General features: G+C 44.6%; 1 protein-coding gene across 1 annotated transcript in view; it reads left to right on the plus strand.

Annotated features, from left to right (window-relative positions):
- NSG2 (neuronal vesicle trafficking associated 2) overlaps nucleotides 1–20,177 on the plus strand; it is a 37,630-nt gene extending 17,453 nt beyond the window's left edge. Inside the window, exons 4-5 of the mRNA XM_086759166.1 lie at nucleotides 16,548–16,658; nucleotides 18,211–20,177. Coding sequence (XP_086615292.1) covers nucleotides 16,548–16,658; nucleotides 18,211–18,402 — 303 coding nt within the window. The 3' untranslated portion in view covers nucleotides 18,403–20,177. The remainder of the gene's footprint in view (nucleotides 1–16,547; nucleotides 16,659–18,210) is intronic.
- Nucleotides 20,178–23,889: the final 3,712 nt, after the last annotated feature.

The following is a 23,889-nucleotide window of genomic DNA, read 5'->3' on the forward strand; positions in this document are numbered from 1 at the left end:
GGGAGCCGTTTTGCTACTACAGCTCTACTAATCTGTGTATGAGCAGCAATACGCCTCAGCACGTGGTACCTGTATGCTGGGGAAAGAAATAGGACAGTAAGAGAGTGCAAGTAAGTAGCCAAGAGGTCCTCTCCTGTCTGCTATTGCAATGCTTTAGCATCCAGAAGAATATGAAGTGAGATGTCTTGTATTCTATATTTCACCCAAAGAGTAGAATTATCGTCAATTCAAACAGAAATATGGCAAAGTGAGTCTTTATAATTACTATGTATTTGTGGAAAAATGCTGCTGGGACTACATATGTATGACTGTGTTCCCCACCCGCTAATAATATCTCTGGAGGGGTTTTTAACATTCCTGTTTCAATCAATGAAGTGCTTTTCTTTCCTCTCTACTTCTGGTCACTTGGTACACAAATGTTCTCTGTGAAGAAGGAAACTTTTAATGAGTTCTTGTTTTTTTTGTTTTTTTTTTTTTTCCTGAGTCATGTAACTGCATTATACAGAAGAGCAGGATCTCTGGGGGAAATTTGGGACCATATGAACGTGGCAGCCAAATCTGCAGATGCCCTTTATTCAGCCTTTTGGGTATCTTTTATTGAAGAGGCTAATGAATTATTAGACAACTTTCTCGCATGAGCAAGCCAAAGCCAGAATCTAAGCTTATGCATGCATATTTTTTCATCCATCCAGAATAGCACAGATCTGAACTCTTTAATTATCGTAAAGCAGAGACTGTCCCTAGGCAACGGTTCTTATTTCACACTACCTCTTCCAAGAATTTTAGATAGCTTCTGCAACTTGTCACATCTCCTAATAGATGAGATGATGATTCTCTATAGCTCAGCACACAGTGTCCTGGAAGTTTGACCGATTAGGCTTATTCTTCAGCTGGATGAGTCACCCCATACATACTTTATTACAAATGTTTAAATAGTTGTGTGTAGATGAGTTACAAGAAAATGATGCTAAAAGAGCCTTATGGTTGAGCCATCCATACATAAAAGAAATTTCTCTTACCATTTTACTCCTCTACAGAGAAGCAATGACCTTGCCTCCTCCAGGCTGTTTATGCCTTTTGAGTGTGTCCCTCTAGAAAATTTTTGAACTGCAAAGATCTTATTTTGCAGTAATGATGTATACTAAGGTTTTCTGTTTGGAGAGGAATAGTGTCTGGTATTTGCCTTCCATTTTGCACGCTTTGAAGGTAGTGCATGTTACCATGCTTTGGTGTCCAGTGGTGACACTGAGGTGTACTAAGAAAGGTCTACAAACGTGGTGACTCTCACAGGTTCATGTTCCTTTGTGGGACAACAGATCTAACCCTTTACATTTGAGGTAGGGCTTACTGCTTCTTTCGGCCAGTGATATCCTATGTTATAGCTTCTGAGAACTATATCTCATATGCAGTTATCTTCATTCTCCTGAGTTTCTGCCCTTCTTTCTTTCTGTCAATACTGAAGTGAGATCAAATGCTCTTTTGCTTTTCAAGCAGATTATCCATTGATTGAAAAGTCTTGTTATTTCTGGATGGCAGAATTTCCAGTGACTCCTTTTGTCTTCCAACCAGTCCAGATAATACAGAAATCTACTAGAAGCATTTATAAGGTGGAGAGTGGTTTTATACCCACTTTCTTGGCTGTCATTTAGCTGAAGCCTGTGTTCAAGGCATCAGCACCCTGCTTAAGAAACAAGTTGGAGAACAGTTGCTGATAGATTTTGTGCTTGATCCAGTCAGACCAAGTGTGTGTAGGCAGACCTGTGCTAGCCCTGAGTTTGCACAGATTTTTCTGTCTCCACATAGCTGCAGAAGAGGTGCTGGAGTGGCCTTTCAGCATAGGCTTACAACATGCAGCTTTGAGTTGACACACGTAACTGGACACCGGTCACCGGTCACCGGTTTTGTGCAAATTGCTGTATTTGTTACACAAGTCAGTTCACGTGCAACCAGTTTGACCTCAGTTATCACTAAATGTCACAGAGCTATTCATTACTGCCTTTTCAGGGAGACATGATGTAATGACTATTAGCTGGGTGATAGTTGCCTACCATAGTTCTCTCACATCTCAAGTCTTCCACAGTTCTTTCCTTTTCCTGGATCATTTTCTTAAGAAAGCTGAAGTAATTGGTCTTTCAGAGTTGGAATAATTAAACTATGTACTTGTCTTTAACAGAACAAGTTGGGAGTGGGTGTATGGGGGAGAAATTGAGGTATTTAAGATATTTTCTTCTGAGCAATTTATCTACCTGGAAAAATAATCTGCAAGTATTGATCAGTACTTCACTGAAGAAGACAGAGAACTTCACACTTTTTGCTACAGGTTGGCAAGATCCATTTTCAGAGTCACTGGCTGTGTAACCTGTTCCTGTTGAGTATGCAATCACAATATATTTCTTGTCATTAGATCAGCCCTCTCTTCCCTCCGGTCTGAAACTGCTCTGATACATGCAGATCCAGTATCCAGTGGATGTAATTATTCACCACACTTTTCATGAGGTTCTCAAAATACAGTGGAACCCATTCAAGTGTTTCTGTTATTGAAATGCTCATAGTGAAACAATTATTTTTCTCCAACCTAATATGAAAGATGTAGAACAAAATCAGTTTGTCTCCAGCCACACCCTACAAAACAGACGTTGATGCAATTATTGTTCATTATCAAAAATAAGCCAGTATCTGAAACGCTTGGCTCCTAATTAAGAAAGATTTATCTGGGCCAGGGCCAGAGCTTGATTTCCTCTTGGTAACAGCTTTGCTGAAATGGAAGATGCTTCCCCTGCTTGCAGAATCTGACCCCTCGAATCCCCAGGGTGTTCAGCTGGATCTTGTAGTGGAAGGGTCCTCATGTAACAGGCGTTGCAGTTCACAGGAAAGGAAAGTCTTGGGCTTGTATGCTTGTGGAGGAAGGTGGGGAGTAGATCTTGATGACTTTCTTTCTGTAGGTAAGATCCGCTGAGACGTGAGCACAAGGTGTCTGGTACAGCGTGGTGCAGAGAACGGCTGTGTGGCCTCTGGACTGCCAAATGAGCATAGCTTTGAGAAGCATCTAGTTTCCCTAAATGCATACATTTATCTACCTGCCCAGCCTGCCCTTTTTTTTAATGGGCACATCACCACTGCAGCTGTGCAGGTGGCAACTCTCCCTTGCTCTGCTGCACCCACACCCAGCCTCAAACGTGGCATTCCTCTCTTTCTGCTCCCTCTGCTCCCCCTTCCCGAACTCCCCTTCCATGCCATGGTTCCTGCAAACTTCTCCATAGGATGTTCTGCTTTCACCTGTAGGCTGTGGCTTTATGCCGATAGTTCTTCCTCTAACCTGCAAAGAAATGAATCCCAGAAGAATGGCATGGGGCTTTTCGTTGTGCCCATTCAAAGGCGAAATAAATTTTAATTGTTAAATTACCACAGAGCAGGGGTAACTCGTAGAGAAAGGACTCCTCTGAGTGTGAGCAGGACAATTTTCCATACTGCTTTTTAATACTAACAATAACAATGTTACCATGGTGACTGGCACATCACACTGGTTATCTGGAAGATGCAGAGTCGCTGCTGAAAGATCCCATTACATTGACTAATGCGAGCGGTGCTCAAGGGAGGGAGCACGCTCTAATACACAGAGATTTTTCTCACTTTGGTGATTATTGCTAATGCGGCTGAGATGTTGTTTCCAGGCCACGCAGCACTTGGATGCGCTGTGTGAGCTTGTGAGGACAAGGGACAAAGTGGGGGAAAATCAGAAAGGTGGCAGGCACAGGGGAGCAGTGGCAATAGCATTCACGCATCTTGTTGCACTGGCACTGGGGATGGGACAGTGGTTTCCTGTTGGGTCTTGCATTCAAAGAGGGACTTGGAGAGGGGTTGGTACAAAGAGATTAATTTCAGTCTCCAGGGACTGATTTGGAGGCTTATTCACTCCCTTTGGGAATTCTCAGCTATCACCAGGCAATCTCCTTTCCCAGTGGGCTCGGATGCAGTGGGCATGTTCTTCTTGCAGGGGTGTCAGGCAGCTCTCACTACACCTCAGTCTTCTCCAGACAGTGATGAAGTGACTTACCTCTGGAGCCCGAGCTTTGCCTTCGCTTTGGAGGCTGAATATTTTCCACTGCAATGCAGAGGGTCACGGTTTCTTCTTTCTCAAAAATCCACTGCGCAGCCCTGCCTGGGCTTCTGTCTGCTTACCTCTGATGCAGACTAGCACCTGTGTGGATTCAGACTCTCACGTGTGGTGTGTATGAAAGGAAGTGAGAAATGTTGCTCATCATCTTTCTGCCTGAGCTCAGAGATCATTCTTCTCGTCCTCTGGCTGTAATGGGAAGAGAAGAGGATAGGTTGTATCTGTCCTAGTTGGTCTCACCGCTTGCATGGAGGAGATTGATGGAGCCATTTGTGATCATTAGTGACAATTCGGAGCTGTGAGAATGAACTGAATGTGGATTTGTGGCTCAGCTGCCAGAAAACAGATATTTCTGATCACCTCCCCAGGTATGGTACTACAAACCCTGCAAGCTTTCCCCTGTCTGGGTAGAAGTCAGTGGTTTTTGTAAGAGTTCCCAGCTAATACCTGGCTGTCTGGTACAGCCTAGGTCCCAAGAAGATAAAGCCAGGAAGAGTGTCCATGTCAAAAACACACACAAGAAAAGTATATTTTGATTTAACTAGAGTGTTTTATACGACTGGGTTAGGGACCATCTAGCAAAGCAAAGGAAAAAAAAATACATGACTTTAGTATGAAATGGGTGATTCCTTAAAGTGTATTCTTGTTTTATATTTTTTTTTTTTTTTACAGAAACAGACATACTCTTTCACAAAGTCAGAAAAAACATCTCAAATTTATTTTATTTTTGCCATCTGTGAACACTGACAGAGTAATCAGCTGAAGAGATTTGTTCAGGGTTATTTTTTTCTTTTACTTGATTTTTGGAGAGAAGAAGAAAGTTAATTGCTGTGCAGAAACTGTCTAAAAATGGAAGTCACAGAGGATATTCACATGACTAAGGGTGTGTGGGGTAGACCTGCTGAATCTAAATTCTCCAAACCATGATATACTGGAGGAAGAAAGGAGTTACAGAGCAGAAACCTCAACTGACCCTTTCCTTTGGAACAAAATGCTTGAAAAATATTTCTATAAGCGACTGCATGGAGAGAGCCATTCCACTAACTACAAAATGTAATTGCAGTTTCCATTTATTGTGAATGATTTCTTACACTGCATCTTTGTCTTCCGCAACACAATGCCATGTTTCGTTCTGGTACCTCTGCCGCCCCACAGTAAATCCTATTTGTTGGGTAATTTTCTTGTCAGCGTTTGAGGTGGAATGAAATATGCTGAATGCTAGTTTGGCTAATGTAGCAAAAGGGACTGAATGGGATGAAGGAGCAAAGAGTTTTCAGATGACTGAAGCCAAGGCAAAGTTTATTAACTGTCGCGAAGTGCGCTTTGAGTCTTGTAGCCAAACCACAGAATGCTAAAAAAAAATAATAATAATCAGGGAAGTGAAATGCTTCACTCATACATTTTTTTTTTTCCCATGTAATGTTTCATTCTCTCTATTTTTAAAGCAGCACAGGCTGCTGATTGAATGTTAAACAGACCTGAGCTCCCTCTTGTTAGTACTTGCAGATGTATTAAGCCTGTTGGGTCAGATCCACAGCTAATGGAACTGGCCTCATGCCTTTAAAGGCATCATAATCAGCTAGATTATTCATTTTTGTTGTTTGTTTTTAAAAGAGTAGCTTTTGTAAGTAATTTGCAGCAATAAGGTTTCACATTTCCAATTTAAAATGGAAAGGCTTTTAATTCTTAAGTTACTCAGGGGACAGTGTACTTGCCAGGCCTTCACTCTGTTCGTGTATGAAGCACCCACATAATAACAATCAGTTTTTAAAGAGAAATGGATGTACTGGGCCATGCTGCCATATTATTAGCTTTTTTCCTGTTCCATGATGGTAGACATAGATGTTAAATTGTGTGTGAATGCGTTCCTGAAGGAAAAAACTTCCAATTGATGTTTTTTTTTTTTTTAACCACGAGAGAGCACTGAGCAAAGGTGTTTTAATTTGTGGAGGCTTGAGCTTTCATTTCATTTTATCTAAGAAGTCCATGGGCCTGGGGAAAGTTATCTTGTGCCCAGGCATGTAAATAGCTTAAATTGTTCTGGGCCTTTTTAAATCCAGTCTTCTGTTGTTGAAGGCTGATCAAGAAAATAGTAGTGTCACATGTAAAATCAAAATAGAAGAAAGTGATGGGGGATGCACATACACAAGAAAACATGCCTTCAGGAATACCATTTTGTACGTTAGCCCAGTGCATTGATACTGTAGTCTGAAAGGCTTGCTTTGAAAATTGCCCTGCATGTGGAAGAAGGTATTTCATAAAGTAAACAGACCGCAGCTTTTCCCCAGAACCCACCTCAACCTTGACCATGGGTTGGTGTTGATGCTTGGGTGGTTTTGCACACATGGCCCAGAGAAAGCCAAGTTTTTTGAGACTTAGATTCTTGCAGCTTTGGGTGGGTCTTGCTGGATTGTCTGTGAGTACCAGTGGGGAGCAAGCTGTGGAGCTGGACCTGAGCGTGTGTCAGGTGTCAAAGAAAGCCAGCAGCAGAGCAAGGAGCTCAGTCTGCATTTCCCAGATCTGTTACCACGTGCTAATCCCTGGGCCTGTTCTTATTCAGGGCTCCTAATGCTTTCCCTGCACCAAATCCAATGTGGGGGAAGCGAGGAGATTGGGATGATTTTGCATGTACGAGTCTCTTCTGAGGTTGAGTCTTGGCAGGCTGGGAGACATTTTATTGATGACTTATCCGGTATTCTTGTTAAAAGAGCATTTAAAAAGAGCCCTTGATGAGATAAGGCATCTGTTGTCATGTTCCACGTGAAGTGACTGGAGGAAATGTCACAGCCAAGGCTTTGCACAGTGCAAAGGGAAATTGCAGCATGCCACTGATGAAGGGTTAGCCCTGGAGATGATGTATCTGTCTACTGCAATCCCACTAATTGAAAAACCATCTCAAATTAGTGATCTGGAAGGAAGCCTCTTCCAGCATTGCTCAGCTCATGAAATGGTATGTCAGGTGTTATTAGCACCATGGGTTTGGGGAAGAAAAGCGCCTTCATAAGCAGTGTTCCTGAGTCACACCACTAGTTTAATTTTAGGTTGTTGCTTCTTTTCTTTTGAAGGTAGCAGAGTCACAGAAATAAGGAGGGAAGGCTTATAATAGTTGAAAAAGGAAGAAAATATTCTTGTAGGAGAAGGGGAAAAAAGACCTTTAAACACCTGTTTGGTCTGCCAGAAAGGCCATGTATTTATTTGGTGTTCCTAGAAAAAATATTATAGCATCTCAATATGCCTATTCTGATGAAGGATTTTTTAAATGGCATTAAATGGCAGAAAAGAAAAAGCAAACCAACAGAGCTTTTTATTTCCCTAAGTGGAAAATCACTAATATTCAATGGTGGAAGCATCCTTATTGAGAATGACATTTTAGAACTTCCATAAGGAACGGGGGCTTGGAAACTGAGCCATGAATTTTCCATTCGAGGGGTTTGACTTGGCACAGAAAGACGTCATGCAGACCGCAGCTGGCACCAGACACAGTTAAAAAGATCTGAGGATATTAGTGCCTAAGCAGCCACTAGAAATTATATTACATGATGGAGACTGGCTAATATAATTGAGCCAGCTAGTTATTGTGTGCATAATTTAATTATTTGACAAATTGCTTAGAAACACAGTGTTCTTGTTCCACAGTCGTTCTGCACTCACAGTATTAAAAGGCGCAGAGCAGAGGAGTTGCTGGTGGATTCGCAGTCATCTCGGAAGACAGCCGTTTCTCTTTTAAGATTTGCAAGCTTGGAGAGGTTCACCGGTGTGGTCGTGGTGGGATGGTGCATGCAGAGATGTACAGCCAACAGGGACATGGCTGGTGTAGCAAACTAGCTCAGAGACAGCTAGTGCTGTTTCAGGTGGATACCTTTGAGACTTTAGGGTAGTTGGAGAAAATGACCCTCTTTTTTTTCTCTACTCTGTGAGTCTTTTGGACTTTGATTGCTGGGCTGTGTGGGCTGAAAGAAACCTGTGAAACAGTGGAAGAGACATGAGATGTTTTTGGACCTCAAGATTGTACCATCCTCATGCACGGTGCTCAGTGTTCTTAAGAGACTTGAGGTCAAATTGATTTGTGGTTATGAATTCTAAGATATAGGACAAAAAAACCCCTCAACCCTTAAGCTTCCTGTAAGAAGCCGTGCATCACTAAGGAGTATTTTCCCATAGCTCTGAAGATTTAGGTACATGATTAAGTACATTTCTCTCTCACAAACCATCTCCTAAGAGACACTACTTAAGAATCTGGACACCAGCTGGAATAAAGCTGTACTGTAATAATAAAGGACAAATCCTGCATCTTCTTGAACAGTACCAAGCAAATACGAAGACCTAATTGTGTCACTTTTTTTCAGTTAGCCTTTCAAAATTTCCGAGACTAAGCTGTTATTGTAAAATCAGCAAAATCAGCAACTTATTACACAAGGATTCTTAAAAAATCAGAAGTGAAATGCCATTTTGGAAGAAATGCAGCTGAATTTTTTTTTTACCTGCAGGAGTACAACAGGGTGCAGGGCAATGCACCACACAATTTATTTGGCTGACTCTAAACAGTGGAGCAGCTCTTCCTGAGGTGTATTTCAGAGTCCTTATGCCCATGGTTGATCCGTCTGCGTGACCTGTCAACCTGTGACTCCCTCCCTGCCTACAGGCCTGGGTTTTCTTACATGAGCAACCTGGATTCAAATGGTGGGGTGGTTCACGCATGGATTTCACCTGGCATACAGGTGGGAGGCAGGCAAGATGGACAGCTGAATCTGGGATGTTCCTGAGTCTTTCACTTTAGCTGTAGCTTTCAAGACAAGATCTAATGTTGTCAATCTTGCATCTGCTTATCAGCTGGAAGAAGTTATGAGATGAAAGGGAAAAAAATTACCCTCCTGAATTTTTCACTGTCAAGCAAAAATCCTTTTAATGAGATCATGAATTTATGAACATACGTTGAGATACCCTTACAGCTGAAACCTTTCTACTGAGCAGCAGGACCTCTGGGACTAGCCATGTGGGGAATGGATTGGTGATTTTGTGATTTTTTTTTTTTTTTTTCTTGCATGCAAGTTGTCTGGGTTGTCAATGGGCTGATAGGTTTCCAGGTGTAACTCTGGAAAGAGCCTTGTTGCCTATCCAAGTGTAGCTCTTAAGAATCTCTATGAAAAGAATCTTGACAGAATTTCAGCCGATTTTGTTTGTAACAAATTTTACCTTATTCAGAGTCTTTCTTCTACAAAGAGAAAACTAAAACCAAGATAATTTCTTCAACTGAATTGCCTATTAAAAGTCACAAAATTTCCTAATACCCAGCAACACTGAAGGTAGCTTGGAGAACCAGACATAGCATCATTGGTGGCATTCTTTCCTGGAAAACTGAAATGTGAAGAAGGTGAGACTGCGGTGCGGGAATGGACAGAGGCATCTGTCCATTACAGCTGCTAAGACTAGGAAAACCGTGCAGAATTTTGTAGGGATTTTTGCATGGTAAATGATCTTTACCTGGGAATTAAACTGATGTCCTTCACATTAACACACAGCTCTACACTCTGAGAGCCTTACCTCTTCTCTGGGTGCTGCTTGTCTGGCTGTTTTTTCTATAGACAGCAATGCTTTTTCTGGTTGTGGCATCTTCTTGGCTGTACTGCTATTTTGAGTGTATATAGGCATATATATATTGTGTGCTCTGAGCAGTGGGAAAGGTGTGCAGAGTCAAACATTTATTTGCAAGGTTCAGGGAAAAAAATCATGCTTGATATCTAAGCAGTGCCACCCACGCTGATGAAAACCTGTGCTTGCCAGCCTCTCACAAGAGTTGCATGAGCACGGAAGAGATATTCTGCACTATTTCCTTCAAGCAGATTGATAGAGATCTCATCATCTGTTTGCACCATGAGAATTGCTCCACTTAGGTGGCAAATGCAGGGTGATTTCAAATGCCTGGGCACCTGGGGCTTGTGCCTTGTCCTCCAAAGCTGGACTGAATGCAGAAGTTTACCCCTCAAAGAACGGGCAGTACGGTTATTTTCCAAATGAATTTTAGACAGGAAATGATAAGGCTGCTGCCTGAGCAGTGATGGAAATGAGCACACGGATTGCAGCACTGTACCAGACTCGCTGAAACTCATTGCAATGAAGTGGATGTGTCAGAGCAATGTATGAAAACCACAAATGGACAATTTCTTAACCCCTCTGAAGACATCTGAGCCTACAGAAGGCACCTACTGTTTTAGTGTCCTGTAGGAAACCAAAAGAGATTTTAACACTTGACTGCCTCTGTGAATCTGAGTCTGAGCAACTAGTTCATGCCATAAAATACGAGAAAATAGGAGAACTCGGTGGGGGAAGAGGAGGCTGTGCCTTTTGTTTTATTAAGCCCTACTTCAAGCCATGTGGAGGCTCTCCGTATGAATGTCTAATCTTTTTGGAATCTTACTGAGCTCCTTCTGCCAACCATATTGTACAAAGTAAATTTGTTAGATTAATTTCATAGAATAATTGTGGTTTGGGTTAGGAAAAAAACAACCTTTTACTTCTTCAAAAGGTGTTGCTTCACAGTTTCGTAGGATGTTATCTTTGTTTCACTGTCAGGTGGCGTGCATTTGGATGCCCATGTTATTTTCTCTCCCTATCCATTTTTTTTTTCCTGTTTTTATGCTGTGTGCCGTGTGTGACACCATCAGTGGAGCCTGTGAACGAAGCATAAAGGTGTGATGATAAGCCCTGACACCGGGGCTGTGGTTTTAACTTCTGTTCCTCCAGCTGCTAATGCAAGGAATATGTGGCTTCACTGAGAACAAAACCACATCCCCACCACTCACCAGCACAGGTTGGATGCTGAATACTGATAGAGAGCTGTCTGCATCCAGTCCTCACTGGGAAAAAAAATATTTGTCAACTCAGTTCAAACAATGCATAAATTTGAGGGAACAGCCATCTGCTGACATTTCCCCCACCTGCACTGTCTGAAAATCCTTCCTTCTGAATATCTGCTCTGTGCGGCAGTATTCCCATCAGCCTCTGTTCAGGATCTGCCTTTTTCCCCTTCCCTTTTTCCAGAGAGTTCAGGCTTCCCAGGACTCTTAAGGCACCAGAATACCTCCCTGGTTTGTGTGACGGTCAGTACCAGCCCAGTGTTGGTTTGTAGCTCCCTGCAGGCACTGTACCTCAGCAAGTTATCAGTATTGCTGTCAAAGCCCCTAAGGCTCCATTTTTGGAGGCACCAGCAGCTCCCAGCTCTTGTTGACTTCCATGAGGAGTGAAAGGTGCTCACCCTTTCTGAAAAATAAGGGCATAAACCAGAAAATTTTTGTAATAAGGAATAAAAATGCAGAAACCTTGCAATGGAAGTGGCTATTAAAAGAGTGCCCTGCTGTTTGGATGTGGCATTGCTCTCTGGTTTGCTTTTAAATAAGGCTTTTTTGTTGTAGCTGGAAAGGGAAAAACGGAATTTTTGACGAAGAAAAAATTGTAGGCAGCTGTTGACATTAAAGAGAGTAGGAAGGATGCTTCAACAGACAGCATGAAAGCCAGGTTAACTGGAACACCATTGCAATTAGGTATCGTCTCACTGGAGCAAAACGTAGTGGCAACTTATGTCCTGTTGCTTGATGGGGATGTGTTTTGTTTTTTTTTTTTTTATCTGTGCTGTTGTGAAATGCAACATGTACTTCATCTGTGGGAAAGGTGGGGAGGAACCAGGCCAAGTGCGCTGTTGTTGATGGGAGGCTGACATCATCTTTCAGGGATGTTAAGGGCCTCTTTCCACGTTTCGTGGAGGATGGGGAGTTTTTTGGTGTGGTAACAATGTTCTCTCTTCTCCAATCCAGCAGACACTCCCCTATTAAGGGAACCTTTGGGAACCATATGAGACTTTGGGGAAGGGGCGGGTGACTCCTCCCTTCTTTTACCCACTTGAGCAGTCACACATGACCAGATTCATGCCCGCAGCACTTCTGGGTTTTATCTGCTCACTAAATTTTATTTCCCCTCTGTGAGTGTTTATATTGCTCAGAGACTGCCAAGGTTCATGTTAATCATAAAAAAAAGTGGAGGTTTATTAGGTATTGCAGCTCTGTGATTCTTTGGTGTTTGAATGTTAATGAAGCTTTGCGTGCTCTGGAATAGCTAGAAAGGTGAATCTTAGCTCCGGCATGGCAAAATATCCAGGAGTAAATTTTTCTTCCTTTTCCTCTGGGTTGTAACATCTTACGTGACATTTCATCCCAGAGCAATTTTACACTACATGTCATCATCTGTAATATTGTGTCACGCTGTAATTTTGCAAGTGCCTGGAACGGCAGGAGGGAGGTGAGAATGGGCTCAATTACAGCCCGGGGGGATGGGAGAGCTCAGCGGAGGGACCTGCTCCTGGGAGGGAATGAATTGGGTGTCAGCACTTTGCCGGAGCAGTGACAGAGCAGAGGGGAATTTATTCTTTTTAGGGGCTCAGTGGGCAGGCAAGAGGAAGGGAACGAGTCAAATCACGTTACTAATGGCCATTTTCATAGGCTGTGCCTGTACATGGGATTTAACAAAAGAACGGACGTTCATTCTCACCCCAGACAGCTCCGTTCTTTCTTTTTCTGAAAGCTAAAGGAAGAACTTGGCTCTGATAAAAGCCTTCAAAGCAACTTTGGTGGTAACGCTTGGGGAAGACAGACACAGAGTCATTGTGGGTGAGGGAGACATCCCGCTATTCAGGGATGTTTCCCTTTCACAGCCTCTTCTCAAGGTGCAGCCAGCCCTGAGGGATCCCTCTGGAATGGGGGAGCTGTGATGCAGAAGGGGAGGAAGGAACCAGGTAGACATTAGGGCAGGAGGAATTGTGTGTGCAGGGGGTGTGCGTCCTGCTGGTGTGCAGCCTTGCCAGCCCTGATGATGAAGGCTGTATTTACTGAAGAGAGCTGGAGGGTGAGCAGCTTCTTATTGCTCAGGAACCAGACATACTTTCTCACTGAGCTACACTCTGTTCATTCCCAGGTGGCATTTGGTGTAATTTCATTTGCCCTTTGTCTCTTCCTCTGCCCTGAGCACAAGTTCGTTCCTTCGAGTTAACCTAAGCAAGATTTCTTTTTTTTTCATTGTACATTGTATTTAGGACAGAGCAACCAAACTGGAGAGCTGAGCATTTCTTATTTTCTGAATTTTTAGCCAGGGTTTCTCTCTAAGCAGTGCTTTGGTAGAGCAAGATGTAGGTCTTGCTTTAGTGCCTTCAAACTAACCTCAAAGAGGACTTGTGTCTTTGTCATCTTTGTATTGGTACGTCAGTTGTCATTGGAGGAAGTACCAAGCCTCACATGCTCCTCTTTTAAATGGAGAAGAGTTGATGGGCATTTATTCTGCAGGGGTAAATGCTCTTCCACATTGGCCTGCCAGAGCTGGCTTGTGATGGGTCTTGTTGGAGAGGGGTCTTTTTCCCAGGTCTGCTATTGGAAAAAAGTAGAGAATGTTGGCATAGTTAACCCATGAAGTCTCTCCTTTTGACTATACTTCTTCAAAGTGACGTTTTAACATTTTTTTTCAGGTGTAATATGACTTCTATTTGGGGCAGAAATCATGGCAAATTCCATTTCCATCTCCCTTAAATCCAGCCAAGACTTCTTCCTCTTCAGCACTATGAAAGGGGACGTGGCTTCCCCAGGTTGGGAACCCATGGGCTGCCATAAAGCTCGTCTGAAATATTTCCATTGGAACTTGCAGCCAAGTGTGCTTTGATGCAGAGGAGATGGAGCCCGTATTTTCTTGGTCAGACTACTGCAATTCATGCAACTGTACTTCTTTTCCACCAGCAACCTTTTCAGCACACCAGGACTCTTACATGTGTTTTCTGATGAGATCCAGCAGTAAGTGCTTCTCCCTCTGCAGCTGCCTTTTCCTTAATTGACCCATTTTGCAGCAAATTAGGCCCCAAGGAGGAGGTTAATACGAGCAGTTATTCTGAAAGGCAGGTTGGGCCTTCAGTGAACTGTTCATCACTGTAAAGCCTGTTAGCCCCAATTTTCTTACTTTTCAATACTTTGTTCTGAAATATTCTGACTTAACAATGAACTTGCGAATCTGTCCTGCGAGGTACAGTCTCCACACCTCTCTCTTTCCTGACTTTTGAACGGAATGTGTTGTATCAGAGTGAGGTTTACCTTCACTCTTTCTTTTTGTCTTAAAACAGCCACCAAAATTGTAGCTATGGATCTTCCAGCATTGCAGGTGGCATTGCCAGGGCTGCTTTAGCTTCTCTGAGAAATAGTCCCAATGTTCCGTGTGAAATGTAGGAATACGTCTCACCAGACAGTGCGTCTTTCTGCAGGATTGATGAGTGAGAAGGCTTTTCCTGCACTGCAAGCGATTACAGTGGCCCCTCTGAGCCTTTGCAGGGATTGTGTATCATACAGGTTCTCAGAGTCACAGCTGCTGCGATGACTGAAGGGGAGAATTACGACAAAATTCAGGTGTACCAGTATTAAGCAATTAGTGTATCTTTGTTGATAGAATATTACTAATTTTACATAATGTTATTGTTATATTAATAATATTATATTGATGAATTTTGAGCTGAGGCTGACCTGCTCGTTGTCAGCTGCTGTTCCTGACAAGCCTGTGCACTATACTGTGGGAATTATCTCTGTATTTCCCCACTTTCTACCATCACATCTCCTTTACATTAGTTAAGGGACAACTTCTGCCTGTACCCACTATTCAATTTCCTTGAACACCCATACAAGAAAATAAACAGGATTGTGACATAAATGTAACAACAAAAGGTTGGATGAACTGTGAATGAGTAGATGGAGCTGAAAAATGTGTGGCTCTTCCTTGCTCGGGCAGTAAATGATCATAATTGCCTTTGGTACAGGTAGGTGCAGCCCTGATACTGCGACGGGGGCATGTTTTGGAGGATGAGCACATGCATGGTCTGGTGGCAGCATGCCTGCAGGCAGGGGCATTAGCCCAGGTCATGTACACAGTCCCTGCCCCGTCCTGCCATTGTGGTTTTCTCAGTAGATGGGTTTTGATGTGACCAGGGAGACTTTGCAGCCCTGGGCTCGGCTTCTGGTGCCGTGATGGGAAAGTGGGATTCAGAGGTAAACAGGCTGTGGGTAGGAAAAAGCCTCTTCGATCACTATCCCTCCTGTAGATCCATGCCAGACCTCAGCCTTTTCCTGTAGGAACTTCTTCAGTCTGAGCTCTCCCAGGCTCACCAAGCACAGGAACATTGCAGCCTCTTCCCCTTGCAGGCAATCATCCTGCAAAATGCTGCTGGTGCTCATTCCCAGCGACCCAGAGCAAACTGGGGACCTGCTGCGGCTCCCTCCCCGCGCTGCTGGCTGTTGCAGCAGTTCTAAATGGTTCCCCTACTGCTGTTCCCACCCCCGTCAGCTCTGTAAGTGGCTTCCTTTGATGAGGAGCTCTAGTTTGCATGGTAACACTGGAGCCCCAGGGACAGTGATTATTTTTTTTCATGCCAATCCAGATCAGTGTGAGACAGCAATCGCGGCAGGATGGGTTGCTGTAATTTAGGCAGTAGAAGTCCAGAGCCATGTATGCTTCATTTGCTGAATTACCAGCTGGGACCAAGAAAGCACTGGGGAGGAGGAGAATAAGAGTGCATTTGGGACCCTTGCTCAGTCCTTAGGCAGGACACAGCTCAGCTAAAAGCAAAGGTCAGAGCCTCAGGGGCTCTGCATGGCGCCAGGAAACCTGCTGTTGAATGAACAATTTACCAGTGACCTGGAAGGGCTGGAGAGAAGGGAGCAACAGCAAGGAAACGGACTGGTGCAGCAAAGTAACCTGCTTGGGAGTGGGAAGAGGGACAATACTTGGGCCCAAAAGAGCGTGTTGTGTCTGGTTCCTCCAACACTGGCATCTGCTCTTGGACATGCTGCAGGATTTACATGCTGGCCTTTGTCAGTGGTTGGGGTATTCTCTCTCCTTTCACAGCTTTGATAAGTAGAGAAGGATTCTCATTCTCTCTTCTGCATCGCCCAGAAGGCCCAAAGGATGTGTGCTGCAAAGGCTTTCGTTCTCCCTACCTGCTCACCTGCCTCTGCTATCAGAAAAGCAGGATCTTGCCGTGGCTCTAAGCTTATCTGCAGAACAGACCCCAAATGTGGACCCTGGCTGCTGGGCCAGTGATGGTGCTGCCAGTTGAACAGCTGAGAGGATGGGAACACAAAGCCCCTGAGAACACCAAATGCCTCAGCAAAATCCATGCATTTGCAAAGGGTTAAACATGGGAATGTGCGCTCCTGAAGGTCTGGGGCGGGGGTGGGAATGATGTGAGAATTCAGGGCTGTTGGATCCAGCCGTTCATTCAATTACCATGCTTAGTTAAGTAGTGCACAGTGGAGTGAAGACTGCAGGCTGTTAGGGTGGCTGTTGCTGTAAGTCATTTAATTACGAGGTTGCTCATATGTCATTTTAACATATGTAGAGTAACATTATCCCTCTTTTGTAGGTCACTATTCTCATAAGTCTGGCTCTTGCATTCCTTGCCTGCATAGTGTTTCTTGTGGTGTACAAAGCCTTTACTTACGACCACAGTTGCCCAGATGGATTTGTTTATAAGGTAAGAAACTTCAGACAGATGAATTGCCTGAAATAATGATAGACCCTAATTGACTACATGGTTACAGTCTAGTCTGGTTTTTGGAGCAGGCCAAACAGAACATTTGGCAAGAATGTGTTGAAATGGGAAAAGCGCTATGGGAAATGTGGACTTGCATCTGCCTCTATCAGCTACTGTTACACTGTAATTGTTGGGATTAGCATTTGGTGAGCACTACAGACAGATGTTCAGGAACAGTCCCTCATATTTGTGAATGGATTTATGGCAGCTGGAATCCCACGTTTGCTTCCCACACATTCGAGTGACTGAGGTTTACTGGCATACATTTTAATGCAAAGCAAACTCCCAGAGTCCTGGCACACGTATCCTTTGTGAAGAAAAATCTGAATTTGCCCATGTAGTTAATTTTTAGGTGCTTTTGAGCCTCTATCAGGAATAAAACTATGTAATTTAATTGCTAAAACCCTGCTGCCCAGTGGTTTTACGTTGAATATTCACAGAGAACTCCCTGCCTGGTCTGTTGAGATTAAAAAAAAAAAAAAAGTTTGCAAAATAGTTCACTGATGCCTTACTGTGAATAAACTCGTAACCTCACAGGAGTCTTAACCACACTGGAGATAGTCTGTTGGCTGGAAAATAGAGTAAGCATGTTGATGTATTGGTCATTGTGAATTATTCTCTTAGGTTATATAAAAATAATGTTAGGATGGAGTCATGAATTTCAGAATCAGATCCAAACCTGAACTTCTGAAGAGATTAAAGTTTTTGGACTCAGATTTCAGCTAGTCACATTGAACTGGGAGTTTGGGAATCTCGTAATTTAATAACTGTACCTGGGGCCCTTTGCGTCCTTGGTGCTGCTTTGACTCCAGTGAATACCAAGCAGTCCGACAGCTGTTACCATTTCATTGCTCTTTTACAGCTGTTGCGAAGTGAATTGTTGTATCTGTGCAGTTCTTAGCTGACAGGTTTCCACACTGGTGCTGCGGAGACGCGTGGGCAGCGGCTGCACAGACAAGGACCTCTGACAAGGGCTGGCCAGTTGGGCTGCGCTTCCTACCCTCCCCGACCAAGGTGGCCGTTGTACCGGTCAGAGATAACACACTGGAACAGCGCAGCACGCAAGCAGCTTACTCTGCCTCTGCCTGTCCTCTGCTTGTCTGAGGATTAATTCTGGACTTCACTTCAGTCCAGCACACAATAAGAGCTGCTCAGCCAGCCCTGCTAGGACTCCAGCAAGGGGCCTTGGTCTCTGTGCATGCCAGTAACGTACCAAACCAGTCAAACCTTCATTTTACAGTCCCCATTTCCCATCCAGCCTGCAATCAGGGTTGCCAGTAGCAACAGGTTTTGAAGGGTGCTGCCTGGCTCTAAACTTTGTGCATTCCCACGGCGCTGAAAGGCAGTCGGGGCTGCGCGGCAGATGCTCTCGCCGCAGCAAGTCTGAGTCAGACATCATTCGTGTGAGCGGCTAACCCTGAGATTTTTAAAGCGAGAGCCTGAGCCTGATGGGACCACTCTTTACCTCTCTTGCTTTCTCCCCTGCTTCCAGCACAAGCGGTGCATCCCGGCCTCACTGGACGCGTACTACTCCGCACAGGATTCCAACTCCCGGGGCAGGTTCTACACCGTCATCAGCCACTACAGCATGGCCAAGCAGACCAGCTCCCGGGCCGTATCGCCCTGGCTGTCTTCAGGATCGGCAAACCACGAAGCCAAGGCTGCCAAGACAGAAGGTCATTAAAGTTAACAAGTGGTGACAGGCAAAGTGGGAGGGTGGGGGGACAACACCATGTCTATACTGCATTGCTCTAGCTGAGGGTGCTGTGCTAACAGCATGACAGGAATAAATAAAACCCAAGTGCAGGAATCATCTTAATGGATATTTCTTTTTGTGCATTGTTCTCGTTGATTTGTAACCAAGTTGAGCTCTTGTACAAAGGCATGTTTGATGTTGACTGTACCTTACGATGTAAAAATATTTTTAAATCATTGCTTAACTATTTGTTAGAAAAAAAAATTAAAAAACAAAAAAAGCAAATTAGGTAAACAGCCAGAGAGGATAAAAGCAGCAAAGAGAATCCCGCAAAGTTTTGTCATTGCTGGGAAGCTGTGACATGGTTTAATGTGCAGTGAAGGAACAGCTGAAATCCTTTTGAGAGACAAGGTAGAGACAACCTGTTACAAAGACATTGTGATGTTGTTTAGCTTGCAAAGGAGGAGTACGTTGCTATCAAATTGAATCTAGCACCAATGTTCATTTGCCAATAGAGGAATGCAAGCATCCCCTCCTCCCTCAAACATCCACACGTGAAAACACACATGCACACGCAGACCTGCACAGTGGCCTAAGTAAATCCAGGAAGATCAAGGCATTTGTAATGAGGTGCCACTGTGCTGGCGATCTTGGCTGGGCTCTGAGGCTGAAATCCTGGTTGGTATCTGGATGTGGAGCAGGATGGAAGCAGATAGAGGCTGCCGTAGTGAAATCAAGAATATACTTCTGAGCACAGGGGTGTAAGTCAGGAGATCAGGGCTTTGTTTCTACTGCTGGCATAGATTTCCTGCATGACCTTTAGCAAGTTACATGAGGCTTTATCCTTTGGGATCTCCCTCTGGAGGGTCACCAGGAGACAAATAAATTGAGGAACCTTTCAAGAGTGGTGGTAGTATAGAACAGTATTAAGCCTCGAACTTTTCAGCCCCTAATTTTCCCTCACCTGTGAAATGGGATACTCCTGCTTCCCTCCTTCAAGTTCAGATACTGCAGTGTTTGATGTCATTCTAGGTGGTTAGAGAGGGATGGCCATAGCATGCCCTTAGAGTTCAAGGGTCCCATCAAATCTCTTCTTGCAAACACAGACCAGACTCCAAGCTTAATCCAGTCCTAGCCAATGTAAGACATCCTTTCGTCCCAAATGGCATGTGCAATTAGTGGTAGGATTAAAAAAAAAACAAAGAAAAAAAAATATCTCTTTTCAGAGCTGTAAGCTGTTGCTGCAATGCAGCTCTGCTCCTCGGTAGCGCAGGCAGGGTGAGTCTGAGCAGGAGGCGCAGAGTGCACAGGGAGGGCAAGGTTCACATTTGGCTAAGGCTGCTTTTTCACATTTGTGGCTAGACTGGGATGGAAATTAGGAACTGACCCCTTCTTCCCCCGCATTGGGCAGTTTTGTCCTCCATTTTGCATACATAGACACTAGAGGGTGTAAATGAGGGCAGAACTCCTCAGTCCTGACAGGCGTCATGATAAATAATTGTATAGTGTAGCTAAAATGTAGTGCCAAATGCCATTGTCTGATTTCCTATCCTTCCTTCCCCTTCCACCTGTAAATTCATTTCTCACTCAAAATGTACAAACCAGCCCCTCCACCAACAATCAAAACTCCAGCAAACCACTGAACAGTTTATAATTTTGTGGTGTATTTTTTGTCAGTAGGTAGCAGAGACTGAAGTATTTTTTGGTGTAATTCTTGAACTTTTCTGACGGGATTAAAATAAAGCTAGATGTGACTGAGCGTCTCTGTGGCTCTGGCAGATTTTTTTTTTTTGGCGACCAGTGCCACGGACTGGGAGGTGGCAGGTGGCAATGTGTGGGTGCCTGGGGCTGCTGAGTGGGGCTGCAATGGGGACTGCACCTTTTCACAGGACCCAAAGTGACTCTGGCTTTCAGAAAAAGTTGAGCTCTATATCCAAACTCTGCAGCTTGGTTTCTAACAAAACCACAACTATGTTCGGCTCGCATTGTTCAGAAAGCAGATTGTATTTCCTCAGCTCTTTGAAACGGAATGATACCCTGGCATGACACTGGCTCATTCCCAAAGGCTAAAGAATGTTTTATGAAAAACCTCTGGATGGCTTTCTTTAAAAAAATAAGTGTATTCAGAGTTGTGAAATTGAGCTACCGTAGGAGAGAAACCACTCTGGTGTTAGAGGTCACCACCAAGTACTTGTGAAATGTATTAAAAAGGATTCAGCGTGCTTTGCAGAATGGAGTCACAGGATAATTTGACCATGGTATTTCTATTGCCACTTTCCCAGTAATACTCTAACTGTATGTTTACTTTAATCTAAAATACCCAATAATCAAATAATTTGAATTAAAAGGTTCTAGTTATTATTAGATAAGTGAGTCAGTGGGGATAACCATTCCTATTTAATAAAGATCAAAATCTGTATGGAGTAGAATGGAAAAAAAAAAAGACCCAAGGAAGACTCATGGGAGAGCAAAAGAAACCAAACAACCCAACTCCAGCTGCAAGTTCCATTACTGTGAGTGTTGTTATTACGGTTTTTGTACAAGCTGCAGTAGAGCTTCCAAGTTCAACCACATATTTTAATCACAGTGGCAGACAGAGAGAGAGTAAATTGAAATTGGAGTACATCTTCTTATTTCAGTCTTTAAAAGCCTTCTTCAAGGTTGATCATATGTTTTAATGCTGATTAAAGAAGCGTATTGGTGATAGTAGAGTCTCATCCTGGCTATCGTCTCTCTGTGAAGCTTAAAGCTCCTGACGGACTCTACAGAACAGTGTTTTTGTGAGCTAGTGTCTGGGCAAAGGTTCAGTCTCAGCTTTGAATGGTACCGATGAACAACCCTGCCCTTTTCCCAACATTTATGCGTCAGCCAAGTCAAGTCAGCTCCATGCTTTTCATCTGTGACTTACCTTGCTAAAGCATGAGTCCCTTTGGGTGATCTTCTCTGTTATACTCGATCACTGCAGTGGGCTCAGATTTTGAATTCTCCACCAAAATATGCTTGTGGACCACGGGGACTGGAAGAGTTGATTTCTCTTCTTAGATAGTCATGCAGGAGATGGGTGCCTGGATTGTTTGTCCTAGCTGGAGTGGTAGGAAGGGATGAACAAGAAGTGTCAGCACATGAATAAGCTCACTTTGCAGGGACAAGGGGCTCACTTTGCAGGGGCAAGGGCACCCTGGACAGGCAGGATTCCTGTGGAAGGACTGGCAGAACATCTGGGAAAAAAACCAAACCTTTACTAAAGGTGTGGTGATGCCATGATGGGAACTGAGCTGCTCCAGCTTAGGCTTGGAAAGGGAAGGAAGAAATTGTGGCTGTTGGAGCCTCAGAAAGATCGAGAGCAAGAGAAAAAGAGATTGCTACCAGCCAAGACATGGAAGCATGCATTGCTTTTCTGTCGTAACCCAATGACCCTAAAGCACTATATCCTGCTTGACTGATACAGAATGTCTTGTTTTGGAAAAGCTGCCCGTTGTTGCTACAAACATCTGCTGACCGCAGCATGCCCTGGGGGGAATCGCTCCACCACTGATTCAAATCCTCTTGGACTGCCTGCAAAAACTGTGAGAAAAGGAGCTGCCGACGGCAGGACCCCGCTGGCACAGGCAGAGGTGTCTGTCCAGGGTGTGGAGGGGACTTCCTGCTTTGGATCTGCGTTGGACAGACAGCGCAAGGTGCTGCCAGTGCCTCTGTTATGAGATCAGAAAAGGAACACTCCCTGTTCCTCTGCATGTGATTTTTTTTTTTCCTTTTATCCTCCTCTGTGCTTGCCAGCTGTTTCTGGTTTGTAATAATACCTCCAGTGATAAGTGTAAGGGTCGTGCACTGAACTGTCTACAATCACATTTTATACGATTAGTCAGGGTTTTTTTTTTAAAGCACCCTAATTATTACAGTCAAACCGGATTAAGCTATTCCTCTAATAGATTTTCAGTTCCTGTAAAATAGGCCAGAGAAAATGACTTACGGGAGAGGACGGGGGAAGGGAAGGCTCTTTCCTTCTGTCTCTTTTGCCCTTGCTGTTTTAAAATGCCAGCAGTGGCAGGGGCGTTACAGGAATCCCAGTGAGAGCATTGGATGAGCGCCCAGCAAAGTCAGGGGTCTTGGGCACTCAGCTGCCCTCCTCACCTGGACTGGTGCACTTTGGGGGGGCTAAAAAAAGTAAAATCCATTTCACTGAGAACGTAACATTACTCAGGAGTAATGTCAAGTCATTTGATGGGTTGCTCCGTCATGGAAAATAATCCTCAGGAACTGGAACTGCAGGAAGGTGATAAATGTGATGGGGTTATGGCTGAACCGCTCGCCAGCCTGGGCAGGATTAGTGCTGAAGAGGCTTTTGTCCTGCAGCCTGTGATTGGGAAAAGCAGAGCAAGAAGAAATGGAAAAGCCTCTTAACGGCAGGTTACACAGTTCATCTTGGCGTGGCCGTTGCCCTGCCCTGCCCTGGGATTGCCTGAGCCTGAGCCCGCTGCCGCGGCCAGACCCATCTGCTGGGGCTGTGCATCCCTTTGCTCCGCCAAGGGCTCTGCCTGCGTGGAGGGGCTGCTGCAGCTGCCAGTGGACCCTGTTAACACAGGGACAAGGGTCGGAAACAAGACCACTCGTGGCTTCCCTTGCTGATAATACAAAGCGTGAGCACTACTGCTATGAGCAATAATGACAATGCTGCAAACAGAGGCAGCCATTAATGAAATATTTACACCACTCGGGCAGCGGCGTTTTGGATGGATTGCATGCCGAAGCTTCCCTGTGGCAATGGGTGATTGATGGTGACATTATTACTTCCCGCTGCCCTGCCCTCCTCCACCGGTGTGGCTTAGTGAAGGCCAGTGTTCACCAGCTGCAAATGGCTGAGGAGAGCCGAGCCCTTCGCAGGCCGGGAGTTAAAAAGAACCAAGCTCACGCTACGTGGGGCTGCGAAGCCACAGCAAGCCCAACTCTCCTTTACGGTCGGTGGGTCCGTGCCAGCCGGTTGCTTTAAGCCCACAGTGCAAATCCAAGGGAGGCACTGTGTGGCAAGAGGAGCAGCGCCCAACGCCAGCCTCTGCCAGCGGCTGGTGGCACCAGGTCTCTGCTGGGGGCTCCACCAGTACCATCTCCCCGCTGGGTAAGTGTGCAGCTACCAATGCCCTTTCAACAGCCTAAAACCCCAAGCTCCCCAGCCCTCACAGGCACTAAACATCCTCTCCACAAGCTGCTTTTCAGGGCGATGGGTGAGCCCTGCTCGCCTGGGCAGCAGCCAGCGCAGGTAATTGGCTCGCCCTGTCACTCAGATGGAACCAGCACCACAGCATTGCATTGCTCGGTTTTCTGCTGAACACTCCTTATTCCCAGCCCCCACGTTGTGGCTGCATTTCAGTGGTGGGCAAATTGATTTTTGTGTATTTTGTATGCCAGGTTATTACAATTACTCTTCAGGATCCTTTGGGATCAAAGGCTATTATAGAGATGAAAGCTCATTAACAATAA

Source organism: Chlamydotis macqueenii, chromosome 14 (genome assembly GCF_036417535.1).
Source record: "Chlamydotis macqueenii isolate bChlMac1 chromosome 14, bChlMac1.mat, whole genome shotgun sequence".
NCBI lineage: Eukaryota > Metazoa > Chordata > Aves > Otidiformes > Otididae > Chlamydotis > Chlamydotis macqueenii.